The 22,452-nt window shown below is 39.4% G+C and overlaps 1 protein-coding gene across 3 annotated transcripts in view; it reads left to right on the forward strand.

Moving 5' to 3' along the window:
• LOC109064006 (forkhead box protein P2-like) overlaps positions 1-21,231 on the forward strand; it is a 73,839-nt gene extending 52,608 nt beyond the window's left edge. For 2 of the 3 annotated variants that reach the window (XM_042722698.1, XM_042722699.1), the window contains exons 11-12: positions 2,762-2,972; positions 3,470-3,576. In XM_042722698.1, coding sequence (XP_042578632.1) covers positions 2,762-2,972; positions 3,470-3,561 — 303 coding nt within the window. In that variant the 3' untranslated portion in view covers positions 3,562-3,576. Of the gene's footprint in view, positions 1-2,761; positions 2,973-3,469; positions 3,577-3,724; positions 3,728-9,947; positions 10,025-10,152; positions 10,255-12,253; positions 12,376-12,469; positions 12,540-13,228; positions 13,441-19,039 lie in introns of those variants that run through there. The other variant, XM_042722700.1, reaches the window with a different exon arrangement.
• Positions 21,232-22,452: the final 1,221 nt, after the last annotated feature.

Below are 22,452 nucleotides of genomic sequence, written 5' to 3' on the forward strand. Positions count from 1 at the left end.
AAACAACCTGTTGGCCGGTAAAAGCTGTTTAGCGCCGCGACCGCAGGCGCACTTAAAGTAGGGGGAAGATGTTTCGTTTCAGAAAACAAACAGTTTGAAATGATAGATGGAAACTGTGAGAAGATTATCTGCGAAGAAATAACCCGTAATCTGTAAACATTCAGAGATATAGCTGTGTATTTGGAGAAAAATGGAGCAATGTATGAAAATGGCCCATCTGTCTGGATCCGATTTCACCCAAAGATGTTCTTAACCATTAATCAAAAGCAAAATACAAAAGACACGTTGTGTTGTGCTGGAAATTAAAGTGTTTACATAATTTAGCAGGCTGTGATAAATATTATTTATTGGAATTATTTATTAGCTATTCAATATTTTGCTGGTGTTGCTGCCGCTTAGCAAGTAGCTAATTTCACCAGCATAATTTTTTTCATCACCTCCCACCGTATAAAGCAGATAATCACAAGACAGAATAATTATCCTGTAAATCCATCAGGAATCGACTGCTCACCTGTCGATTTATTATTCAGAGTTTTTTTTCCCGTTTTTATCCTCAGAACTCCAGCAGCTCGGTGAAATCGACTCTAATAAAAAAACGTTCAGCCTATAATCCACGACCGCATATGAATGAATAATATTAATGAAGTATTACATTACATAAACCGCACATGAAAGGACTGCTAATTGCATTTGATGATGAGCAATTAATGGCGAGTTCTTAAATAATCAGCGAGGGTCTGCAATTTTTTTTCGGCTCATTCCTTTTTGTCTTAGTGCTCATGTCGGGCTCACGCAAATGCTTTAATGTTATCTGTTTCGCAGGTACAAAAGAGAACACATGTATCCTCCCCACAAAAAAGGATGTTATCGATAATATGGCGGTACTTTCACGCCCTCGTACACACAGGGCCGACAGAGAACCGTCCCACACATTTGATAAATATTAATAGTGTGAATTTGTTAGCACGACAAAATGAGCACCGGCAAACCCTCAACAGCTATCAGTAGCCCAACACAAGGTGCTGGTACACTGTTATACAACCCCATTTAAACTCTGAATGGCACTTCATTAAATGTTACCTTTTGGCCATGCCATGGATGGCTGAAAATCAAAGTTACCAAGGCTGCTAGTCCTGAATAATGAGGGGCTCTTTTTTCCCAACCCCTTCCTTTCCTCTCAGCCAACCTTGAATATATATTCAGATGAGCAGCAGTAGTAAAGGGCTGATCCCTGTGTCTCATTCACTCCTGCTCAGTTAAGCTTTAATAAATTCCATTTTGCAAACACCAGATTGTATGCCTGCAAACATGTTACGCTTGTTGCCATAACCAGGTGAAGAGAGGGGAGGAAAATCTTGTCTTAACATTTTAAATATACATGCAACGCACTCTCTATCTGTTTCCCCGCTCGCTCACTACTGATAGGATTTATTATGAAGTGCTTTTTTGCAGTGTTTGACAGTGTATCAAAACCTTTTTAGAGGAGTAGTGTGTAATTACGGGCTGATGTGGTGGTTTGGCCGCAATGAGAAAGATATTACGACTAACAATCCTCAAATCTGGTACTGTGACCTGGCCTTGGCAAATTATACAATGTATTATATGCATCAAACTGCATTTTTGCAAACAAGGACAAAGTTGGGAATACAAATGGCAATAAATTTAGCACAAACACTTATTTGTCTCTCATATAACAAAGCTAGTTTTTGTTTCAGAGTGGGGGGGGGCTTCTAACAGTGACAGAAAATGTTTAGATTTTTTTTTTCAACATGAATCAAATTCAAAATGAAAGCATATTTATTGTAGAAAATGTCATCTTTTATTTTATTTTTTTTTTTATAATGTGCAACAATGAATTGTTCATAATAAGACCAGAAACACCTTTAGAAGTTATAGGGGTCGATTTTGATTTCTTATTGACTTTAAGACACAAGTATTTACTTAGCATGTAATGTAATGTCAACAACACAACCGTTTACCCTTTTGCTAAGATGTCCCTCTGGTAGACAACGTGTCTCTGTCATTAATTTCTTTTCAAGGTCTTAGTTCCAGTCGTTAGCCAGGATATAACATTCCCCTAGAGGAGTCATTGATTTCTCGAGAAGTGGTATAGCGCATGCCACTCTCTGTGTTGGCATTATCTCATTATCGTTAAGTGGAGCTGTAATTGTCTATAGAGCAGCCGCCTGAGAATACCCGGCTTGACATTTCATTGTATTTATCAACACGTGCCACAAATGATTGTTGATGTCCAACCGAATTGTTTTCAATTCTGATAGCACCGGAATTCTCCTTGCCAATTCGCAATTAAGGCAATTTGGTTTGAATATGTAATGATGTCATTACCATTTGAAGGAGTTAACGGCGAGACTAAAGGTTAGGGTGCAATTTTCCAAAGCAGAAGATATGTGCATATTGATAAAAAAACCTGACTCTTGTGTTTGGGTGGTAAGACAGGAAGAGAGCGAGATGAATCACTAGCAGGACACCAGGTCATGGCAGGAAGCCAGGTGATGTTCTTCTCACCGCGTGTGTGTTTTGCATCCAGGGAGCTCTTATGGGATAGAGATGGGCCGGGATAACTCACAGCCTGATCATTAGATAATCTTTAACAGCGTGCTCTAATTAGAATTCTTATGATACAATTTCATCCTGTAATTAGTGCAGATTGGCTGCTTCCTCCTTTGCTTATTAGGGGAAACACAGCTGTAGGAATGAGCCAGCACTCCTTTCAGTCCCCCTCTCTCTCTCTCTTCTACAGCTGAATCTCGTCTCCAGCGTCACCATGTCAAAGAACCTCCCGTCTATCTCGCCCCCCAACTTACCTCAGACACCTACCACGCCCACCGCTCCAGTCACACCCCTTTCCCAGATGCCCCAGGTGCCCAACGTCCTGAGTCCCGCCAATGTACCCAGCATGGGTGCCATGCGCAGACGCCACACCGACAAATACTCCATGGCCTTGTCCTCAGGTTCGTAGATGCTTTTTTTTTCGTTCGCTCTTTATGCAAATGGGGCTAAAATCAAATCATCAATATTCAATGCATTTTAATTACAGGCAAATATAAAATGATGCAATATTCAAGAAGGCTATGCATTTAAAAACATCTTGTTTGATGTTTATATTTACTGGTCTTCCGCAAGTGTTGGAGCAGTGGGGAAGGCATGAATTATTCAAACACATACAAAATATCGACGCAGGCTCAAATTTCACGAGCGTGTTAATGTTTAAGATTTCTCCAGAGAGAGATTAATTAAAAATGTATTTAGTTGGACATGTAAAATGCTGATTTGAAGTGCCCCCCCCCCCCCCCCCACCCCCCCACTCACCCCTCGTTTTAATTTGATAAAATCCTGAATGAATTCCTGGCGGAGACACGTTTAGCAATTATCCCAGGTGGCGACATTTGGGTTTATTTATTTATTTTTTTATTTATCTGCTGCTTTCTTTCTTTATTTTTCTCCACAGAGATTGCCCCAAACTACGAGTTTTACAAGAACGCCGACGTCAGGCCGCCGTTTACTTATGCAACCCTCATCAGGCAGGTGAGTGGGAAATAAATTAGCTTTAGCCTGATTAGATTGTAATTAATTGCTGCTTGAATTAAATCTGGGTGAGAGTGCCTCAACGCACTCCAGTTTCTAACGTGGCGCTTAATGGCATCTCATCGCAGTCTATCATGGAGTCAGGTGACATGCAGCTAACGCTCAACGAAATCTACAGCTGGTTCACGCGCACCTTGCCTACTTCAGACGCAACGCCGCCACCTGGAAGGTAACGTGCTACGGAGGCCTGCAAGGGACATGGCCCATTCAACGGCAATGGCGCCTCTTTAACCTGCCTCCTGAAAAGGACAAATTCCTCTCTTTATCTCGCTCTCGCTCTCTCTCTCTGTGACAAGTGAAAGAATAATTCAGCCTCTGATATCGTTTTCTAATTTGGTGCAATTAATAGCCGAGTCTTGATGGGGAGGTGTGCGCTCTGATGCGCTAATTACTAACCAGCCACTCAATCATCAGCACCTTTTGTTAGACGTGGCGTATTACTGCTTTCTCAGTGTCTCCTTTTAATTTTTTCTCCCTCCCCACCCTGCATATTATTGGTTAATTAGTTTGAAAGATGGCTGTTTGCCTTGTAGACACACACCGATATATCCTTTTCTTGTTGTTGTTGATGTCGGTCGAGGCTTCATACTATAAATCGTGCATCAAGACAAAAAGCAAAAGAGAACAAGACAAATGGAGAGAGGGGTTAAGACCCGCTTGGCTCTAAAGCGCTAATGCCCCTGTCATCCAAGAAACACACTTTATTTCCCAGTACAAAAGGACTCATTTGTATCTCTGTCCCAACAAATACATTGTCAGATGGGGATGAAAAGAAAAGGAGGATACAATAAAAACCATCCTCTATTTTTAGACAGGAGAGCACGGTGTGTGTCGATAAGATACACGGCCGTTTTTCCCTTTCTATTTTAACTCCGACACAGGTCCTCTCAAAGGTTTCTCCAGCTCTCATCAGCATGCGAAGCATTTCCCAGCACTAGATTTAGCAAAGTGAATTAATTTGGATGTGGCTTGCTAATGATGCTGGTGTATGATTACAGCTCCACAAGGGTGTGCAATAGCTCCCCGTACAGATGCATGCTGGGCCACGACTCATTTTACTGCCGGAGCGTGTGTTTGGAGATGCACGGATGAGCGTTTTTTAGGCATTTTATGGCCTTGTAGCCACACATGCATCCCTGTTTCCAGCTCTCTTCGCTTCTGTCCTTATCAACTCCATATTTTAATCTGGTCCCGACTGGAACAAAGAGGCAAAGCAGGGGCTTTCGGCATATTCGGGTCCCTCCTTCTATAATAGCGGAGCAGGAATTTCCATTCGGAGCCTCCCTGTTCTTTTGTGAGGGCCGGGGCACGGCCGGCTGGTGACGGGCTTGTCATTTGATTAACAGAGAGAATTTTTAAAAAGGAATGAAAGGTGATTTAATATCTGTGCTTGGTCTCATCAGCTCAGCTTGGGGATCGAGCTCTCAGCCCCGCCAGCTTATTAGTTATAACTATATAGCATGCATAATAAAACTGCTCATTTGCTCATTAATATTAAAATTATCATATTCAGAGCCATGGGCATTAAGATCAATCAAATCCTGGGATTTTCAGGTCAGATGCGAGATCTGCTTATGGGGTGGGGGGGGGTTATTCCTATCTCTCCCTTTTCTTAGAGCAAAAACACAACCCCGCCCCTCAATAAAACATGAAAAAAAAAACCGTAATATGAGCAAAGGTTATTATTTGGCTTCTTTGCTACATGTTTTAATTAGATTCTTTTATGGCGACGTACAATACTCGCCATATTTCTTTATTTTTTATTCATGCTTCTTGATTATGAAAGAGTGTTTATGGGTCATTTTGATCAATTGAATAAAAATTTATTTTTGGAATTTGAATTATTGCTTGATTTTCCTTTTTCCTTTTATTTTATAAACCCAAATCATCTACATTTCCTAATTATTACAGCCATTAATCTTTAAATAACTACCATCATTAAAATAACTGCCATAGTATGTTACAACAACAATAGTGTTTAGCAGTAGATAATAGTCTGTGATATTTTTCATCAGCTATGAGGCCTTGATTACACCAACAGAAAGCTTTAAAGAATGATACTTTTTTTAGAATAAAATTCACTGATAAATCATGCATAGTAAATAAATTTATTGAAATAAATGCACTCATTACACTTTTTACATTTTTTGTATGTATGCATGTCTAACAGAACGCAGTGCGACACAACCTCAGTCTGCACAAGTGTTTCGTCCGGGTGGAGAACGTAAAGGGTGCCGTGTGGACCGTGGACGAAATGGAATATCAGAAACGCAGATCTCAGAAGATAACAGGGTACACACTCACAAACACACTATAAATGTTTTTCAGATGCTATCACAGTCAGATTAATAGAAATATAATTCAACATTTGTGTTGTTGTGTTCAGGAGTCCAACGCTGGTCAAGAACCTGCCATCCAGTCTGGGTTATGGGGCGGCTCTCAACGCCAGTTTACAGGTAGTGTGTGTGTGTGTGTGTGTGTGTGTGTGTGTGTGTGTGTGTGTGTGTGTGTGTGTGTGTGTGTGTGTGGTTGGCACAGGCAGTAAGAGTCTAGAAGGACACCGTGTGGTAGAGGCAGGTACCTTCTCTTGCCAGCCTGGCCTCAGATTGATAGCAGCCTTTGCAAATGCGAGGGCATAATCATTAATATTTATCCAAACTGTCATAAATGATTTGGCTTCGCAGTGTCGGCCAGCGAGGTGCTCGCGTGGCAAAAACTTTAAAATTTAATTACTGTATATAACTTTAATGTGCAGGAGGCAAAAATGTCAGGAGTCTTTTTTTTTTTCTTTGACTGTTTTGAGGTAAAGTTTTGGATGGTTTCATTATCATGTGGATGCTCTGGCTTTCTTTATTCACTGTTCATTTGAGGCCTGTCTTGTAAGGTGAAGAGATTGTTTTTGCAACTTAGAAACTTTCCCGTTGTTTCTTTTCCTGCCACTTTGTGGCAGTTCTCATCTGTTTTTATCATACTGATTCTTCAGCAATAATTTGGAAGAAACTCGATAAAAAAGAGGAGATAATCTGGAATGAGCTGGAAGCTGTGTGCTGTGACATGCCGACTGCTGAAAAGGCTTGAAAATGCTTGAGTATAAACTATTCCCGTGTCTCTTTCTCTCTCTCTCTCCCTCTCTCTCTCTCGTAGGCTGCGTTGGCGGAGACCTCTTTGCCGTTGCTGGGTAATCCAGGCTTGATGAATAGCGCGTCAGGTATGATGGGGGCGAGTCCTCCAGGACTGATGAGCGGCAGCCCTACCGGCCTATTACAGGGCAGCATGCATGAAGATCTCAACGGCACACTAGATCACCTGGACACTAACGGACACAGCAGTCCCGGATACTCCCCACAGACCCAACTGTGAGTTCTCACACACACACACACACACACATACCCATATGCATTTAGACACAAAAATGGCACATTTAAAGTCTGTAATGTGACGTGTTTACAAAATATTTAGCAGGGCTTGATTTAATCCAACAGGATTTGATTGGATCATGAAAAATGGCCTATTTTATTAGCTAATATTGCTAATACTATAAATATTAATATATATATTTTTTTTTTAATCATGAAGTACACCAGCATATATGGTATATGGGGTCAATTTTTTATTTTATTTTGTATTTAAGATCCTAAAATAACTCATTATTATAGAAATAAAATAAAAATAAAATTATTAATATTATTTATAAAAAAAGATATACACAATTATTTAAGTTCTTTCAGATTTTTAGCACTGATTCTGCAGTGGTATGAGTATTCACAAGGTTCCTAAATTGTTTAAATTAAATCCACTCATTTCTAAATTCATTTCCAAATTAATTTCTAGAGCCATAAAATTGAAGCTATAATGTTAGTAAACATCCATTTTGTCATAATAATGTTTGATGGGGCTATAAAAGACACCGCTGACCGTCAGCGCTCACCTTAACGTTCCACAGGCCACATTTATCGTACAATAACAAACAGATCTACAGATATTACAGTGAGACAAATGATCCCGGCCGATCAGTTTTTTTTAGATTGTTTTGCATTGAACTAGCAGTGATATAAGTATTCACAAGGTTCCTAAATTACATATGCATACAAATAAATATATATATATATATATATATATATATATAATATATATATATATATATATATAAATATATAATCTAGACCTGAAGGTTAAGTGTACATATGGTTCTTAGATTACAGCTCTTACCTACAGTATAAATAGGTAAGAAGTGAAGGCTGCCATAATTATAGATTCCCTTGTAATTACCCCACTGTCCGCGCATCGCAGAGGTTTAGATGTTATATTTTATGCAAGACCGTTCCTATTAATATTTAGCAGCTAACTATATCATTAATTACTTAAAAAAACTTTGCCTTTTCCATCTTTTTTTAATGGCTCACAGAGAGAAAGAAGGAGACAGAGAGAGAGAAAAAGCACAAGCTGATGAAAGATTAATGCGGTGCCGGTCGGAGGAATGGTGATATAGAACATGTGCTCGCCCTAATCAGTGATGTCACTCATACTGGATGGCTGTGTTTACCGAGCCAAAGATAGTAGCACGAGCGTTAAGGGCAGCGGGAAGCGTGTCGCACGCCGTCAGACCTGCACACGCACACAGAGTTACTAATGCTAACCCAAAGACCCTATTAGCTAAAAAAAAAACACCACACTGCACACCTGGAAATGTGTGTTAATAGGTAGTGTGTTTGATTCAGAAGTGGGGACAGTAGTGATGAAAAGTGGGCCAAATCTGAGATCCCAGACAGAATCCCTGTGTATTCACTCCCTCAGGTTTAAGACACAAGTATTTACTTAGCATGTAATGTAAATGTCCAACAACACAACCGTTTACCCTTTTGCTAAGATGTCCCTCGGGTAGACAACGTGTCTCTGTCATTAATTTCGTTTCAAGGTCTTAGTTCCAGTCGTTAGCCAGGATATAACATTCCCCTAGAGGAGTCATTGATTTCTCGAGAAGTGGTATAGCGCATGGCCACTCTCTGTGTTGGCATTATCTCATTATCGTTAAGTGGAGCTGTAATTTGTCTATAGAGCAGCCGCCTGAGAATACCCGGCTTGACATTTCATTGTATTTATCAACACGTGCCACAAATGATTGTGATGTCCAACCGAATTGTTTTCAATTCTGATAGCACCGGAATTCTCCTTGCCAATTCGCAATTAAAGGCAATTTGGTTTGAATATGTAATGATGTCATTACCATTTGAAGGAGTTAACGGCGAGACTAAAGGGTTAGGGTGCAATTTTTCCAAAGCAGAAGATATGTGCATATTGATAAAAAAACCTGACTCTTGTGTTTGTGTGGTAAGACAGGAAGAGAGCGAGATGAATCACTAGCAGGACACCAGGTCATGGCAGGAAGCCAGGTGATGTTCTTCTCACCGCGTGTGTGTTTTGCATCCAGGGAGCTCTTATGGGATAGAGATGGGCCGGGATAACTCACAGCCTGATCATTAGAGAATCTTTAACAGCGTGCTCTAATTAGAATTCTTATGATACAATTTCATCCTGTAATTAGTGCAGATTGGCTGCTTCCTCCCTTTGCTTATTAGGGGAAACACAGCTGTAGGAATGAGCCAGCACTCCTTTCAGTCCCCCTCTCTCTCTCTCTTCTACAGCTGAATCTCGTCTCCAGCGTCACCATGTCAAAGAACCTCCCGTCTATCTCGCCCCCCAACTTACCTCAGACACCTACCACGCCCACCGCTCCAGTCACACCCCTTTCCCAGATGCCCCAGGTGCCCAACGTCCTGAGTCCCGCCAATGTACCCAGCATGGGTGCCATGCGCAGACGCCACACCGACAAATACTCCATGGCCTTGTCCTCAGGTTCGTAGATGCTTTTTTTTCGTTCGCTCTTTATGCAAATGGGGCTAAAATCAAATCATCAATATTCAATGCATTTTAATTACAGGCAAATATAAAATGATGCAATATTCAAGAAGGCGATGCATGTAAAAACATCTTGTTTGATGTTTATATTTACTGGTCTTCCGCAAGTGTTGGAGCAGTGGGGAAGGCATGAATTATTCAAACACATACAAAATATCGACGCAGGCTCTAATTTCACGAGCGTGTTAATGTTTAAGATTTCTCCAGAGAGAGATTAATTAAAAATGTATTTAGTTGGACATGTAAAATGCTGATTTGAAGTGCCCCCCCCCCACCCCCCAACTCACCCCTCATTTTAATTTGATAAAATCCTGAATGAATTCCTGGCGGAGACACGTTTAGCAATTATCCCAGGTGGCGACATTTGGGTTTATTTATTTATTTTTTTATTTATCTGCTGCTTTCTTTCTTTATTTTCTCCACAGAGATTGCCCCAAACTACGAGTTTTACAAGAACGCCGACGTCAGGCCGCCGTTTACTTATGCAACCCTCATCAGGCAGGTGAGTGGGAAATAAATTAGCTTTAGCCTGATTAGATTGTAATTAATTGCTGCTTGAATTAAATCTGGGTGAGAGTGCCTCAACGCACTCCAGTTTCTAACGTAGCGCTTAATGGCATCTCATCGCAGGCTATCATGGAGTCAGGTGACATGCAGCTAACGCTCAACGAAATCTACAGCTGGTTCACGCGCACCTTCGCCTACTTCAGACGCAACGCCGCCACCTGGAAGGTAACGTGCTACGGAGGCCTGCAAGGGACATGGCCCATTCAACGGCAATCGCGCCTCTTTTAACCTGCCTCCTGAAAAGGACAAATTCTCTCTTTATCTCGCTCTCGCTCTCTCTCTCTGTGACAAGTGAAAGAATAATTCAGCCTCTGATATCGTTTTCTAATTTGGTGCAATTAATAGCCGAGTCTTGATGGGGAGGTGTGCGCTCTGATGCGCTAATTACTAACCAGCCACTCAAATCATCAGCACCTTTTGTTAGACGTGGCGTATTACTGCTTTCCGTTCTCAGTGTCTCCTTTTAATTTTTTCTCCCTCCCCACCCTGCATATTATTGGTTAATTAGTTTTGAAAGATGGCTGTTTGCCTTGTAGACACACACCGATATATCCTTTTCTTGTTGTTGTTGATGTCGGTCGAGGCTTCATACACACTATAAATCGTGCATCAAGACAAAAAGCAAAAGAGAACAAGACAAATGGAGAGAGGGGTTAAGACCCGCTTGGCTCTAAAGCGCTAATGCCCCTGTCATCCAAGAAACACACTTTATTTCCCAGTACAAAAGGACTCATTTGTATCTCTGTCCCAACAAATACATTGTCAGATGGGGATGAAAAGAAAAGGATGATACAATAAAAACCATCCTTTATTTTTAGACAGGAGAGCACGGTGTGTGTCGATAAGATACACGGCCGTTTTTCCCTTTCTATTTTAACTCCGACACAGGTCCTCTCAAAGGTTTCTCCAGCTCTCATCAGCATGCGAAGCATTTCCCAGCACTAGATTTAGCAAAGTGAATTAATTTGGATTTGGCTTGCTAATGATGCTGGTGTATGATTACAGCTCCACAAGGGTGTGCAATAGCTCCCCGTACAGATGCATGCTGGGCCACGACTCATTTACTGCCGGAGCGTGTGTTTGGAGATGCACGGATGAGCGTTTTTAGGCATTTTATGGCCTTGTAGCCACACATGCATCCCTGTTTCCAGCTCTCTTCGCTTCTGTCCTTATCAACTCCATATTTTAATCTGGTCCCGACTGGAACAAAGAGGCAAAGCAGGGGCTTTCGGCATATTCGGGTCCCCTCCTTCTATAATAGCGGAGCAGGAATTTCCATTCGGAGCCTCCCTGTTCTTTTGTGAGGGCCGGGGCACGGCCGGCTGGTGACGGGCTTGTCATTTGATTAACAGAGAGAATTTTTAAAAAGGAATGAAAGGTGATTTAATATCTGTGCTTGGTCTCATCAGCTCAGCTTGGGGGATCGAGCTCTCAGCCCCGCCAGCTTATTAGTTATAACTATATAGCATGCATAATAAAACTGCTCATTTGCTCATTAATATTAAATTATCATATTCAGAGCCATGGGCATTAAGATCAATCAAATCCTGGGATTTTCAGGTCAGATGCGAGATCTGCTTATGGGGTGGGGGGGGGTTATTCCTATCTCTCCCTTTTCTTAGAGCAAAAAAAACACCCGCCCCTCAAATAAAACATGAAAAAAATGTAATATGAGCAAAGGTTATTATTTGGCTTCTTTGCTACATGTTTTAATTAGATTCTTTTATGGCGACGTACAATACTCGCCATATTTCTTTATTTTTTATTCATGCTTCTTGATTATGAAAGAGTGTTTATGGGTCATTTTGATCAATTGAATAAATATATTTTTGGAATTTGAATTATTGCTTGATTTTCCTTTTTCCTTTTATTTTATAAACCCAAATCATCTACATTTCCTAATTATTACAGCCATTAATCTTTAAAATAACTACCATCATTTAAATAACTGCCATAGTATGTTACAACAACAATAGTGTTTAGCAGTAGATAATAGTCTGTGATATTTTTCATCAGCTATGAGGCCTTGATTACACCAACAGAAAGCTTTAAAGAATGATACTTTTTTTAGAATAAAATTCACTGATAAATCATGCATAGTAAATACATTTATTGAAATAAATGCACTCATTACAATTTTTTTGTATGTATGCATGTCTAACAGAACGCAGTGCGACACAACCTCAGTCTGCACAAGTGTTTCGTCCGGGTGGAGAACGTAAAGGGTGCCGTGTGGACCGTGGACGAAATGGAATATCAGAAACGCAGATCTCAGAAGATAACAGGGTACACACTCACAAACACACTATAAATGTTTTTCAGATGCTATCACAGTCAGATTAATAGAAATATAATTCAACATTTGTGTTGTTGTGTTCAGGAGTCCAACGCTGGTCAAGAACCTGCCATCCAGTCTGGGTTATGGGGCGGCTCTCAACGCCAGTTTACAGGTAGTGTGTGTGTGTGTGTGGTGTGTGTGTGTGCGTGTGGTAGAGGCAGTGTGTGTGTGTGTGTGTGTGTGTGTGTGGTTGGCACAGGCAGTAAGAGTCTAGAAGGACACCGTGTGGTAGAGGCAGGTACCTTCTCTTGCCAGCCTGGCCTCAGATTGATAGCAGCCTTTGCAAATGCGAGGGCATAATCATTAATATTTATCCAAACTGTCATAAATGATTTGGCTTCGCAGTGTCGGCCAGCGAGGTGCTCGTGGCAAAAACTTTAAAATTTAATTACTGTATATAACTTTAATGTGCAGGAGGCAAAAATGTCAGGAGTCTTTTTTTTTTCTTTGACTGTTTTGAGGTAAAGTTTTGGATGGTTTCATTATCATGTGGATGCTCTGGCTTTCTTTATTCACTGTTCATTTGAGGCCTGTCTTGTAAGGTGAAGAGATTGTTTTTTTTGCAACTTAGAAACTTTCCCGTTGTTTCTTTTTCCTGCCACTTTTGTGGCAGTTCTCATCTGTTTTTATCATACTGATTCTTCAGCAATAATTTGGAAGAAACTCGATAAAAAAGAGGAGATAATCTGGAATGAGCTGGAAGCTGTGTGCTGTGACATGCCGACTGCTGAAAAGGCTTGAAAATGCTTGAGTATAACTATTCCCTCTCTTTCTCTCTCTCTCCCTCTCTCTCTCTCGTAGGCTGCGTTGGCGGAGACCTCTTTGCCGTTGCTGGGTAATCCAGGCTTGATGAATAGCGCGTCAGGTATGATGGGGGCGAGTCCTCCAGGACTGATGAGCGGCAGCCCTACCGGCCTATTACAGGGCAGCATGCATGAAGATCTCAACGGCACACTAGATCACCTGGACACTAACGGACACAGCAGTCCCGGATACTCCCCACAGACCCAACTGTGAGTTCTCACACACACACACACACACACACATATGCATTTAGACATAAAATGGCACATTTAAAGTCTGTAATGTGACGTGTTTACAAAATATTTAGCAGGGCTTGATTTAATCCAACAGGATTTGATTGGATCATGAAAAATGGCCTATTTTATTAGCTAATATTGCTAATACTATAAATATTAATATATATTTTTTTTTTTTAATCATGAAGTACACCAGCATATGGTATATGGGGTCAATTTTTATTTTATTTTGTATTTAAGATCCTAAAATAACTCATTATTATAGAAATAAAATAAAAATAAAATTATTAATATTATTTATAAAAAAAGATATACACAATTATTTAAGTTCTTTCAGATTTTTAGCACTGATTCTGCAGTGGTATGAGTATTCACAAGGTTCCTAAATTGTTTAAATTAAATCCACTCATTTCTAAATTCATTTCCAAATTCATTTCTAGAGCCATAAAATTGAAGCTATAATGTTAGTAAACATCCATTTTGTCATAATAATGTTTGATGGGGGCTATAAAGACACCGCTGACCGTCAACGCTCACCTTAACGTTCCACAGGCCACATTTATCGTACAATAACAAACAGATCTACAGATATTACAGTGAGACAAATGATCCCGGCCAATCAGTTTTTTTAGATTGTTTTGCATTGAACTAGCAGTGATATAAGTATTCACAAGGTTCCTAAATTACATATGCATACAAATATATATATATATATATATATATATATATATATATATATATATATATATAATATAATATATATATCTAGACCTGAAGGTTAAGTGTACATATGGTTCTTAGATTACAGCTCTTACCTACAGTATAAATAGGTAAGAAGTGAAGGCTGCCATAATTATAGATTCCCTTGTAATTACCCCACTGTCCGCATCGCAGAGGTTTAGATGTTATATTTTATGCAAGACCGTTCCTATTAATATTTAGCAGCTAACTATATCATTAATTACTTAAAAATCTTTGCCTTTCCATCTTTTTTAATGGCTCACAGAGAGAAAGAAGGAGACAGAGAGAGAGAAAGCACAAGCTGATGAAAGATTAATGCGGTGCCGGTCAGAGGAATGGTGATATAGAACATGTGCTCGCCCTAATCAGTGATGTCACTCATACTGGATGGCTGTGTTTACCGAGCCAAAGATAGTAGCACGAGCGTTAAGGGCAGCGGGAAGCGTGTCGCACGCCGTCAGACCTGCACACGCACACAGAGTTACTAATGCTAACCCAAAGACCCTATTAGCTAAAAAAAACACACTGCACACTCTGGAAATGTGTGTTAATAGGAGTGTGTTTGATTCAGAAGTGGGACAGTAGTGTGAAGTGGGCCAAATCTGAGATCCAGACAGAATCCCTGTGTATTCACTCCCTCAGGTTATTTAACTTTTAATAACGGACAGTTAAGTCTGGTGTTTTTAGACCCCCCTCTCTCTCTTTCTGCCTGTCTGTCTGTCATATTTTCTTTCTTTCTGGCCGAAGCGTTAAGACATAAATGCTCAATAAAGGTGAAGTCCCTGTTACATGACCTCTACATGCTCAAAATGGAAGAAATATGTTTTGCGGGTGGCTTTTTCGGGGCTGCATTTAATAATGAAGAGGCTAAAGAGGACAACATATTCACATTTTGTCTCCTGAGAAACAGAACAATTAGACTAACCTTTCTCTGAACATGTTGCATTAATGGCTTCTGTCTGACTAGATGTGTGTGTATGAGCACATGCATGATTTTTGACATTCTGTTTTCTGTATTTTGTTTAGAGGAAAATACAAAGATAATCTAAAATATTTTCAATATGAAAAAAAACTTAATCATTATTTTTTTTAAATGCACTTTTTATCAAGTGAATTTTCAATGGATTAAATTGAGAAAATTGTAATTTTACTTACTGTTTATCCACTGCTTACTCTAAAATATGTCACTTTATGAAAGTAAAATTGGTTAAATATTTGTAATTTTCCTTAATTTAAGGAATTATGTGCAGTCAATATTGCAAAAAAATGCTTTGTGGCAAAAAGAAAAAAAAAAACTTCAATATTGTTTAGCAGCTATTATTCAGAATACATATATATATAATTAATAAATATAAATATTTCATCACTGTGCTGCAACTGACCAATCAGAATCAAGCATTCCAGAGAACCATACAATAAATCTTTTTAAACACTGTTAAACCCACACATTTGCACAAACATGTTTGAAATTGGTAGTGTTTGCAGTGGTAGTTGTCTCTGATCATTTTGGGCATGGGAAGCGTCTTTGCTCAAGCGCTGTGCCAGTGTCTACAGACACACAGACTCCTGCTCCAGATTTTCTCATGCCAGCCTCTCATTAAACACAAAATGACTCATCCTGACATCTTAATACAGTGGAGAAGGGACGGCAAGGACTAATCATTTCTCTCTTCCTCTCTCCTTCCTCCTCCGACCTCACAAGCATGCCGCTGATTTATAATTAATGCAAATGAAAGCTGTAAGCCATGCTTCTTCACATTAGGAGTAAAGGCCTGTGTCGAGCTTAATGGCCAGTGGAACGTCGGACCGACCGGGATCATTTGTCTCGCTGTAATATCTTTAAGTAGATCTGTTTGTTATTGTACGATAAATGTGGCCTGTGGAACGTTAAGGTGAGCGTTGACGGTCAGCGGTGTCTTTTATAGCCCCATCAAACATTATTATGACAAAATGGATGTTTACTAACATTATAGCTTAAATTTTATGGCTCTAGTGTCAGCAAAATGATAAGACCTAATAAAAACATGGTGAATTACAAATGACAAATCTCTTTTTAATCACAGGTGAACTTTCTATGTACTACTTTGATACCGAAATAGATTGTAGCATCATTGTTAAGATTGCAGAGCAATGATGAGAATGAACAAATTACATAAAAATGCTAAAATTACAGTTACAAAAAACTATGAAAAAGAACTTTTGTAATGAGCAGAAAATTAAGACAAATTAAAATGACAAAAACTTATGCAATTGCAGGTGATTGCATTAAATCCCAAAATTATGTTGTTTGAAGACTAAAGCTTGATTATTTGTTGCTACATAATATCCTTAAGTGCATATCAGTTTGTATATAATTGTGGCAGGTGGAAAGTTACACAATTTTTTGATGGCAAAATAGATGTCTGTGAACATTTTAGCATCATTATCATTGTAAAAATGGCAGAGAGTGAATTTATGCAAATGATAAAGTTGCAAAAATGACACAATTGTATAAAATTGCAACAAACTACAAGAGAGAACTTTATTAATGAGCAGTGACAGTCAAAAACGTCTTTTATAGCACCATTTTGTTACAATGACAAAATAGATGATTGCACACATTACACCAATGTTTTTATGGCTAACATGCCTGTTAAATGATAAGAACTAATGGAAATTCCAATAACAAATTCCATAAACCTATGAAAATGATATGAAACCATGTCAAAGTCACATAAAAATAACTAGTAATGGCCGATGGACACACCAACGAGAGCTATCTTTACTAAAGATTACATTGTCTGACGACCAAATGCCATTGTGCTTGAATTAATTGCTTTAATAAAGGAAGGAGAACTTTTTAATTCGCAATCGCAGGTATTTCTTGAGGGGGTGAAATATATCATTGTGGCGGTCTGTCGTAGTCGGCCCCTTTCTCTCCAGCGCACGTAGCCGAATACAGGAGACAGAAACATCCCGGCGCTTCCACATCTGAATATTAATCTATTTTGCTATAAATATTAAAGTAATCTGTACCTTTTAAAATTCTTTTCATATTCAAAGTTCCCCGTGCCATTGATGAGCGTGACCCAGGAGAGAGCAGCCAGACACGGCCTAATACAGAGACTAGTTGATAAGGAGTCCTCTCTCTTTCTCTCACTCTCTCTCTCTCTCCAGTCCAGCGGGATTTCCTGATGCATCCGACGTGTCAGAAATAATTAGGTTTTGTCAGATTTATCATGGTAGCACAAACCTCTCTCCCTGCCAAGGGCCCGAGATCATGTTAAGCCTTGTTTGTGTATGACAGAGTTATTATTCTTGTTAGTAACCTTACTTCCGCCCTCGTTTCGGCATCTCGCCGCTCCTCGCCAAACCACTCCATGTTTTTTCACCATTTTTTTACCCTGCTCCCTACATTTATTGACAGTCGGTAAAGATATTCATCCATTTGGAGTTAAAAACATGGATCATGGTGTCCGAGGCAACTGGCAGTCTGAAGTTGATTAATGGTGGAGTCTAGCTGCAGGTTGTCTCCTCACTTGAGAAGTGCCATCACGGCCCCTGCATATTAACGAAGGCCTGCACTTTCTATTAACAAGATAAAAAAAAGCTCCACTCAAACCCTCACCCACCCAACAAACCCCCCCTCTTTGCTCCAGGGGCGAGAGGATGAGAAATTCTCCATTATTTATAATGGTGCTGCAGCTACTCCTTTTTTCCCTTTTAAATAGCAGGTGCCATCAGTAAACTTCTCAGCGGCAAGCATATTTTACTGTCAATGGTTTCACGTTTCCACACGCGCTTCATTAATCGGGGTTTAATTGCTGTTAACGCTTTTTTGGCGACTTTGAAAACACGGACATCTTGAGTTAAGGGTGCCGTGTTGAATGCGCGTGTCTAATCTTTTTTGCGTGGTTGATGAGTTACGGTTTTTACACTGTTTTGTATTTCATTAAAGTTTTGTTATAAGATCTTCGATTTGCTTTTCCTACAGCCTACGAAGCCAATAGGTACTTTTTTTGACAGCTTACTGTGATACTTGATTCTGATTGGTCAGTAGCTGCATTTTTGCTTTCAAATGTTTTTTTTGTGTAATGCTGGGGAAACTATATACTGGCAACCCCATTTCTGTATAGCTGTACTAGTTTTGTGTCTCTTTCTTCTCATTTAACAATATAATTTGAACTTCAATCATATTTGATGTCCATTCATTTATTTAATAAGTAAAAAGTGGAATAAGATGGTCATTATTGCAAAATAAACCTCCTTTTATTGTTTTATTAGGTCCTGAATATCCCATTTATTTATTTGTTTGTTGTTATTATTAAGACTTTTATTATTATTATTACTACCATGCAGACGTTCAGGGGCAGTAAGATTTTGAAAGAAATTAATACTTTTATTATGAAAATACGTATTAAATATATCAAAAGTGACAGTAAAGACTTTTATGTTACAAAAAATGTATATTTCAACTAAATGCTGTTCTTTTGAACTTTCTATTCATCAAAAAAAAATGTATCACAGTTTCTACAGAAATATTAAGCAGCACAGCTGTTTTCAGCATTGATAATAAGTAATGTGTCTTGAGCACCAAATCAGCAAATTAGAATGATTTCTGAAGGATCATGTGACACATGGCTGCAATAATGATGCTAAAAATTCAACTTTGATCACTGGAATAAATTACACTTAAATATTTTAAAAATAGGAACAGTTATTTTATGTTGTAATAATATTTAATATTATTGTACTGTATTTTTTCATTAAATAAATGCAGTATTAGTGTAATCTTTTACGTGTTTGACCAGACCTTCCTCTAAATTTTGGATAATTTTTTTTGCTTGTACAGGCCTCCAATTCACGTCAAGGAGGAGCCACTAAACATGGACGACGAGGACTGTCCGATGTCACTGGTGACCACAGCCAATCACAGTCCTGAGCTGGATGATGACCGGGAGCTTGAGGAGGGCAACCTATCGGAGGATCTGGAATGACTATTTTGCCCCACCCCTCCGCCAGGGCTCTGCCACTTTCAGGCCCCGCCCCTCAACTAATCCACAACCACCGCGAACGCAAAAAGACTGGAAGCAGCAGGCGGGAGTATTTATTTAGCATGCATCTGGAGACTGGCCCGAAGAAAATCCATAGCGCAGATCTTTAGGGACCACAGATGGACAGACATGAGACGTCTGCTGTTTAAAAACAAACATAAAAGGAAGAACAAAAGGACAAGATTTCATTTGAATCAGCTCGGCCACCTCACACAACAAACACGAGGCTCACGGACCGAAAAAAGACAGAAGTGAAACGGGAGCAAGTCCTTTTTTTGTAGAAAGCCAACGGCCACATATACTGCCAAAAAAAGAAGTTTTAAGTTTGTGAATATCCAAGCCACAGTAGTCGTCAGTGTTAGATGCAATTGCTGGTTCAATTCAAGTTGTTGCTCTGTTATTTTTTGCACACGAGTAGTATCAAAAATTAGTGTAACTGCCTGTATGTCGACAAAATTTTAAAAAGGGAAAAAAAGCTGTTTTTCGTTGTTGTTGTTAATTTGTTTTTGCCCCTCCCCCCATCATTGTCGTTTCGTTCTTCCCGTGACGTAGCTTACATTCATTTCGAGTCATGTTTACGGCACCACCAACTGTAAATGGCATTTCTTAAAATCACATCAGTAACACAACCAAGGTATCAAGACTGTTGCAGCCATCCAAAAAAAAAGTACACGAAGTAGGTCTCGAGTCTCACTAGCTCCGTTTCTGCTGAAAACGTGAAATGTGCTGCTAGCACCACGCTGAGAGGAAAAACACGAAAGAAAAAGATGCGTTTCTGCATATTCTTCTAGTCTCTTTACCTCCATGTTCTAAAGCTTTGTCTACCTGCAAAGAGTCACAGGCAACAGCTAGAAACCAAAGCCAACACTATCAACGGCCAATAGCTTAGACAGAAGCCGCCAGCCTCTTTGGTCAGTCTTCTGTGACTTTAACTAGTACAAAGAGAAGATTTTGTTCCACTAACTACCTTCGAATAACCTCTGGGATCGTCTCCTTTAGCCCTGTACAAAGAGAAAATGATTTTGACGTAATTTGATCGACAGACGGAGCACTCGCTCTGGCCTCGTGATGTCGGTCGACCCCAAATAAAACGGGAAGACCTCGCTTCAGCGACCATCCCGGAGGTAGAGCGAGAGAGCAGCTATAAATGGATCATGACCAAAACAACCATTTGTGGAAGTGCAGAAAACGTTACTTTTTTATTCCTTCTTTTTTATTATTATTATGATTTGCGTAAGCCATCTTGTCATCGTTTTTACTAGTGAAATGTACTGTTCATTGTGACTGTCCAACGTGTCATGTCTTATATCCGTCAGTTTCTTCAGAGCCGAAACCGAAAATATAGTAACCAAACTTTAAGATATCTAGTGAAGCCAAAAAAGTCATGATTTCAAGTCGATATGAAATGATGTGGCTTGGTTATATTGTAAAAGCAAACAACAAAGCCATGACAGGAAGAGGACGAATCCTTTTCCAGCTGACGTTTGCTTTGCTCCATTGATTCAGACTCATTGTATAATTCATGGCTATATAGACACAGCTTGTGTTGGATCATGGGAAGGTTTGTGGTTAGACCATGTATGGTGTATAAGTAGCAACCGGTTATTTGAGGTGAAACACTTTGATTTGAACGTTGCTGATGTCATCAAGGAAAAGCGGTTGTTGCTTTAAAGTTTGCTTCTGTTTTCAGTCAAACCAAAGTTATACAGACTTCTGCCTCTTCTTATACAGCGGATGGAGATGAAAATAACGCAAAGCCTGTTTCCTTTTCTTCTCTCTCTCTTTCTTTGATTGTTCTCTAATGCAGAAAACCCATTTGAAACGGATAACTGCTTTGTGTTGTAACCAATAATGTCAAAGTTTGTCTCTCTGTGTGTGTTAAACATACTGTGCAGTTGTTCCTGTTTCGTGCCAAACCGAAGGGTTGGCTGCTAGTTCTAGCACACCAACACACACTCTCTCTCTCTCTCTCACACAAACACACACACACTAATAAGACAGCGAAGCTGGATCCAGGAACAAAGCGTATCCCTTATCCTTTGCTAGAGTCAGCAAATTGACTTGAAGATGACATTCATAATAATTTTATGGCACCAAATATAAGGACGCAGCGTCTTTGAATAAGAAGATACAAAAAGGGTTCTCCCACTTATCCAAAAAAGGCTTCTACCTCTTCACAACGCGATCGTTAGAACACCACCGACACATTTTTCCGCCCGATTCACGCAGGATGTCGCCAAAAGCACCAGTTTACATTCCCAAAGGCAGATGTGGAAGGTTTGCATTGAACTAGTTTGTCCTCAGAACATTTGTAGAATGAATATGTAAAAATACCTGTAAGGGGATATTGTGTTATTAAAAAAATGCATGTCTAAATTCATTTGGTGGACTGGAAATAAGAATTAATAAACACGTATAATAAAACGTCAGGATGATGATGATGATGATGATGTTGATGGACTAAGTGCATAAAGTGTGCATTCCTTAGCTATACTGTTTCCGGGAGGATGATGATCGACAAAAGAAACTCTCAGCCACAGAATGCATATTACCTGTAGAGTTTGCATGGGTTTTGTAAAAAACATTTAAAAAAATGTCTAAAATAGTTGCTTGCACATAATACCAGAAGAACCTCCAGATCGGCAATCTCCTCCAATAGATTTTAGGATTGTCTGGGTTTTTTTCTGGGATGATTTTGTCTGTAATTTTGATAATTGTGCATATTATGTAAAAAGATACAAAAAAAATGTTGGTGGACCCATGAATTTACCAGACATTTTTTTTTCTAAGCTAAAAAGATCAGTGTTTTTTTCTCCTGAATTTCATGAATTTTTACTGTTCTCTCATTGCTTGCTAAGAATAGCAAACCTGCTTTTCCTGCATCTGCGTTGCGTAGCTGTAAGGCTTTTCCTAATGTGTGTATTTATTGCTTGTACCTCTGTGCATACGTTCTGAAGCATTACGTCTGGCAGTTGAGTCATGTATCCTTTCTAATAACTATCATTCTCCGGGAATATGATCCCCTATGTATACAGTAAATTGAGACTGTAGCAAAAAAAAAAAACATGTTTATGTAATTGGTGAATACCTTTTGGTTGTTTTTGACTTTTCGTTTGGATTCGTTTCCTTCGAATCGAGACTCCTTTTTGATACTTTTCATTACCGTGTACTGTGTCCATATGTTACGGATTTCTGCGAGAGTAGAGGTCAC

Source organism: Cyprinus carpio, chromosome B4, assembly GCF_018340385.1.
Source record: "Cyprinus carpio isolate SPL01 chromosome B4, ASM1834038v1, whole genome shotgun sequence".
In the NCBI taxonomy this organism is placed as follows: Eukaryota; Metazoa; Chordata; class Actinopteri; order Cypriniformes; family Cyprinidae; genus Cyprinus; species Cyprinus carpio.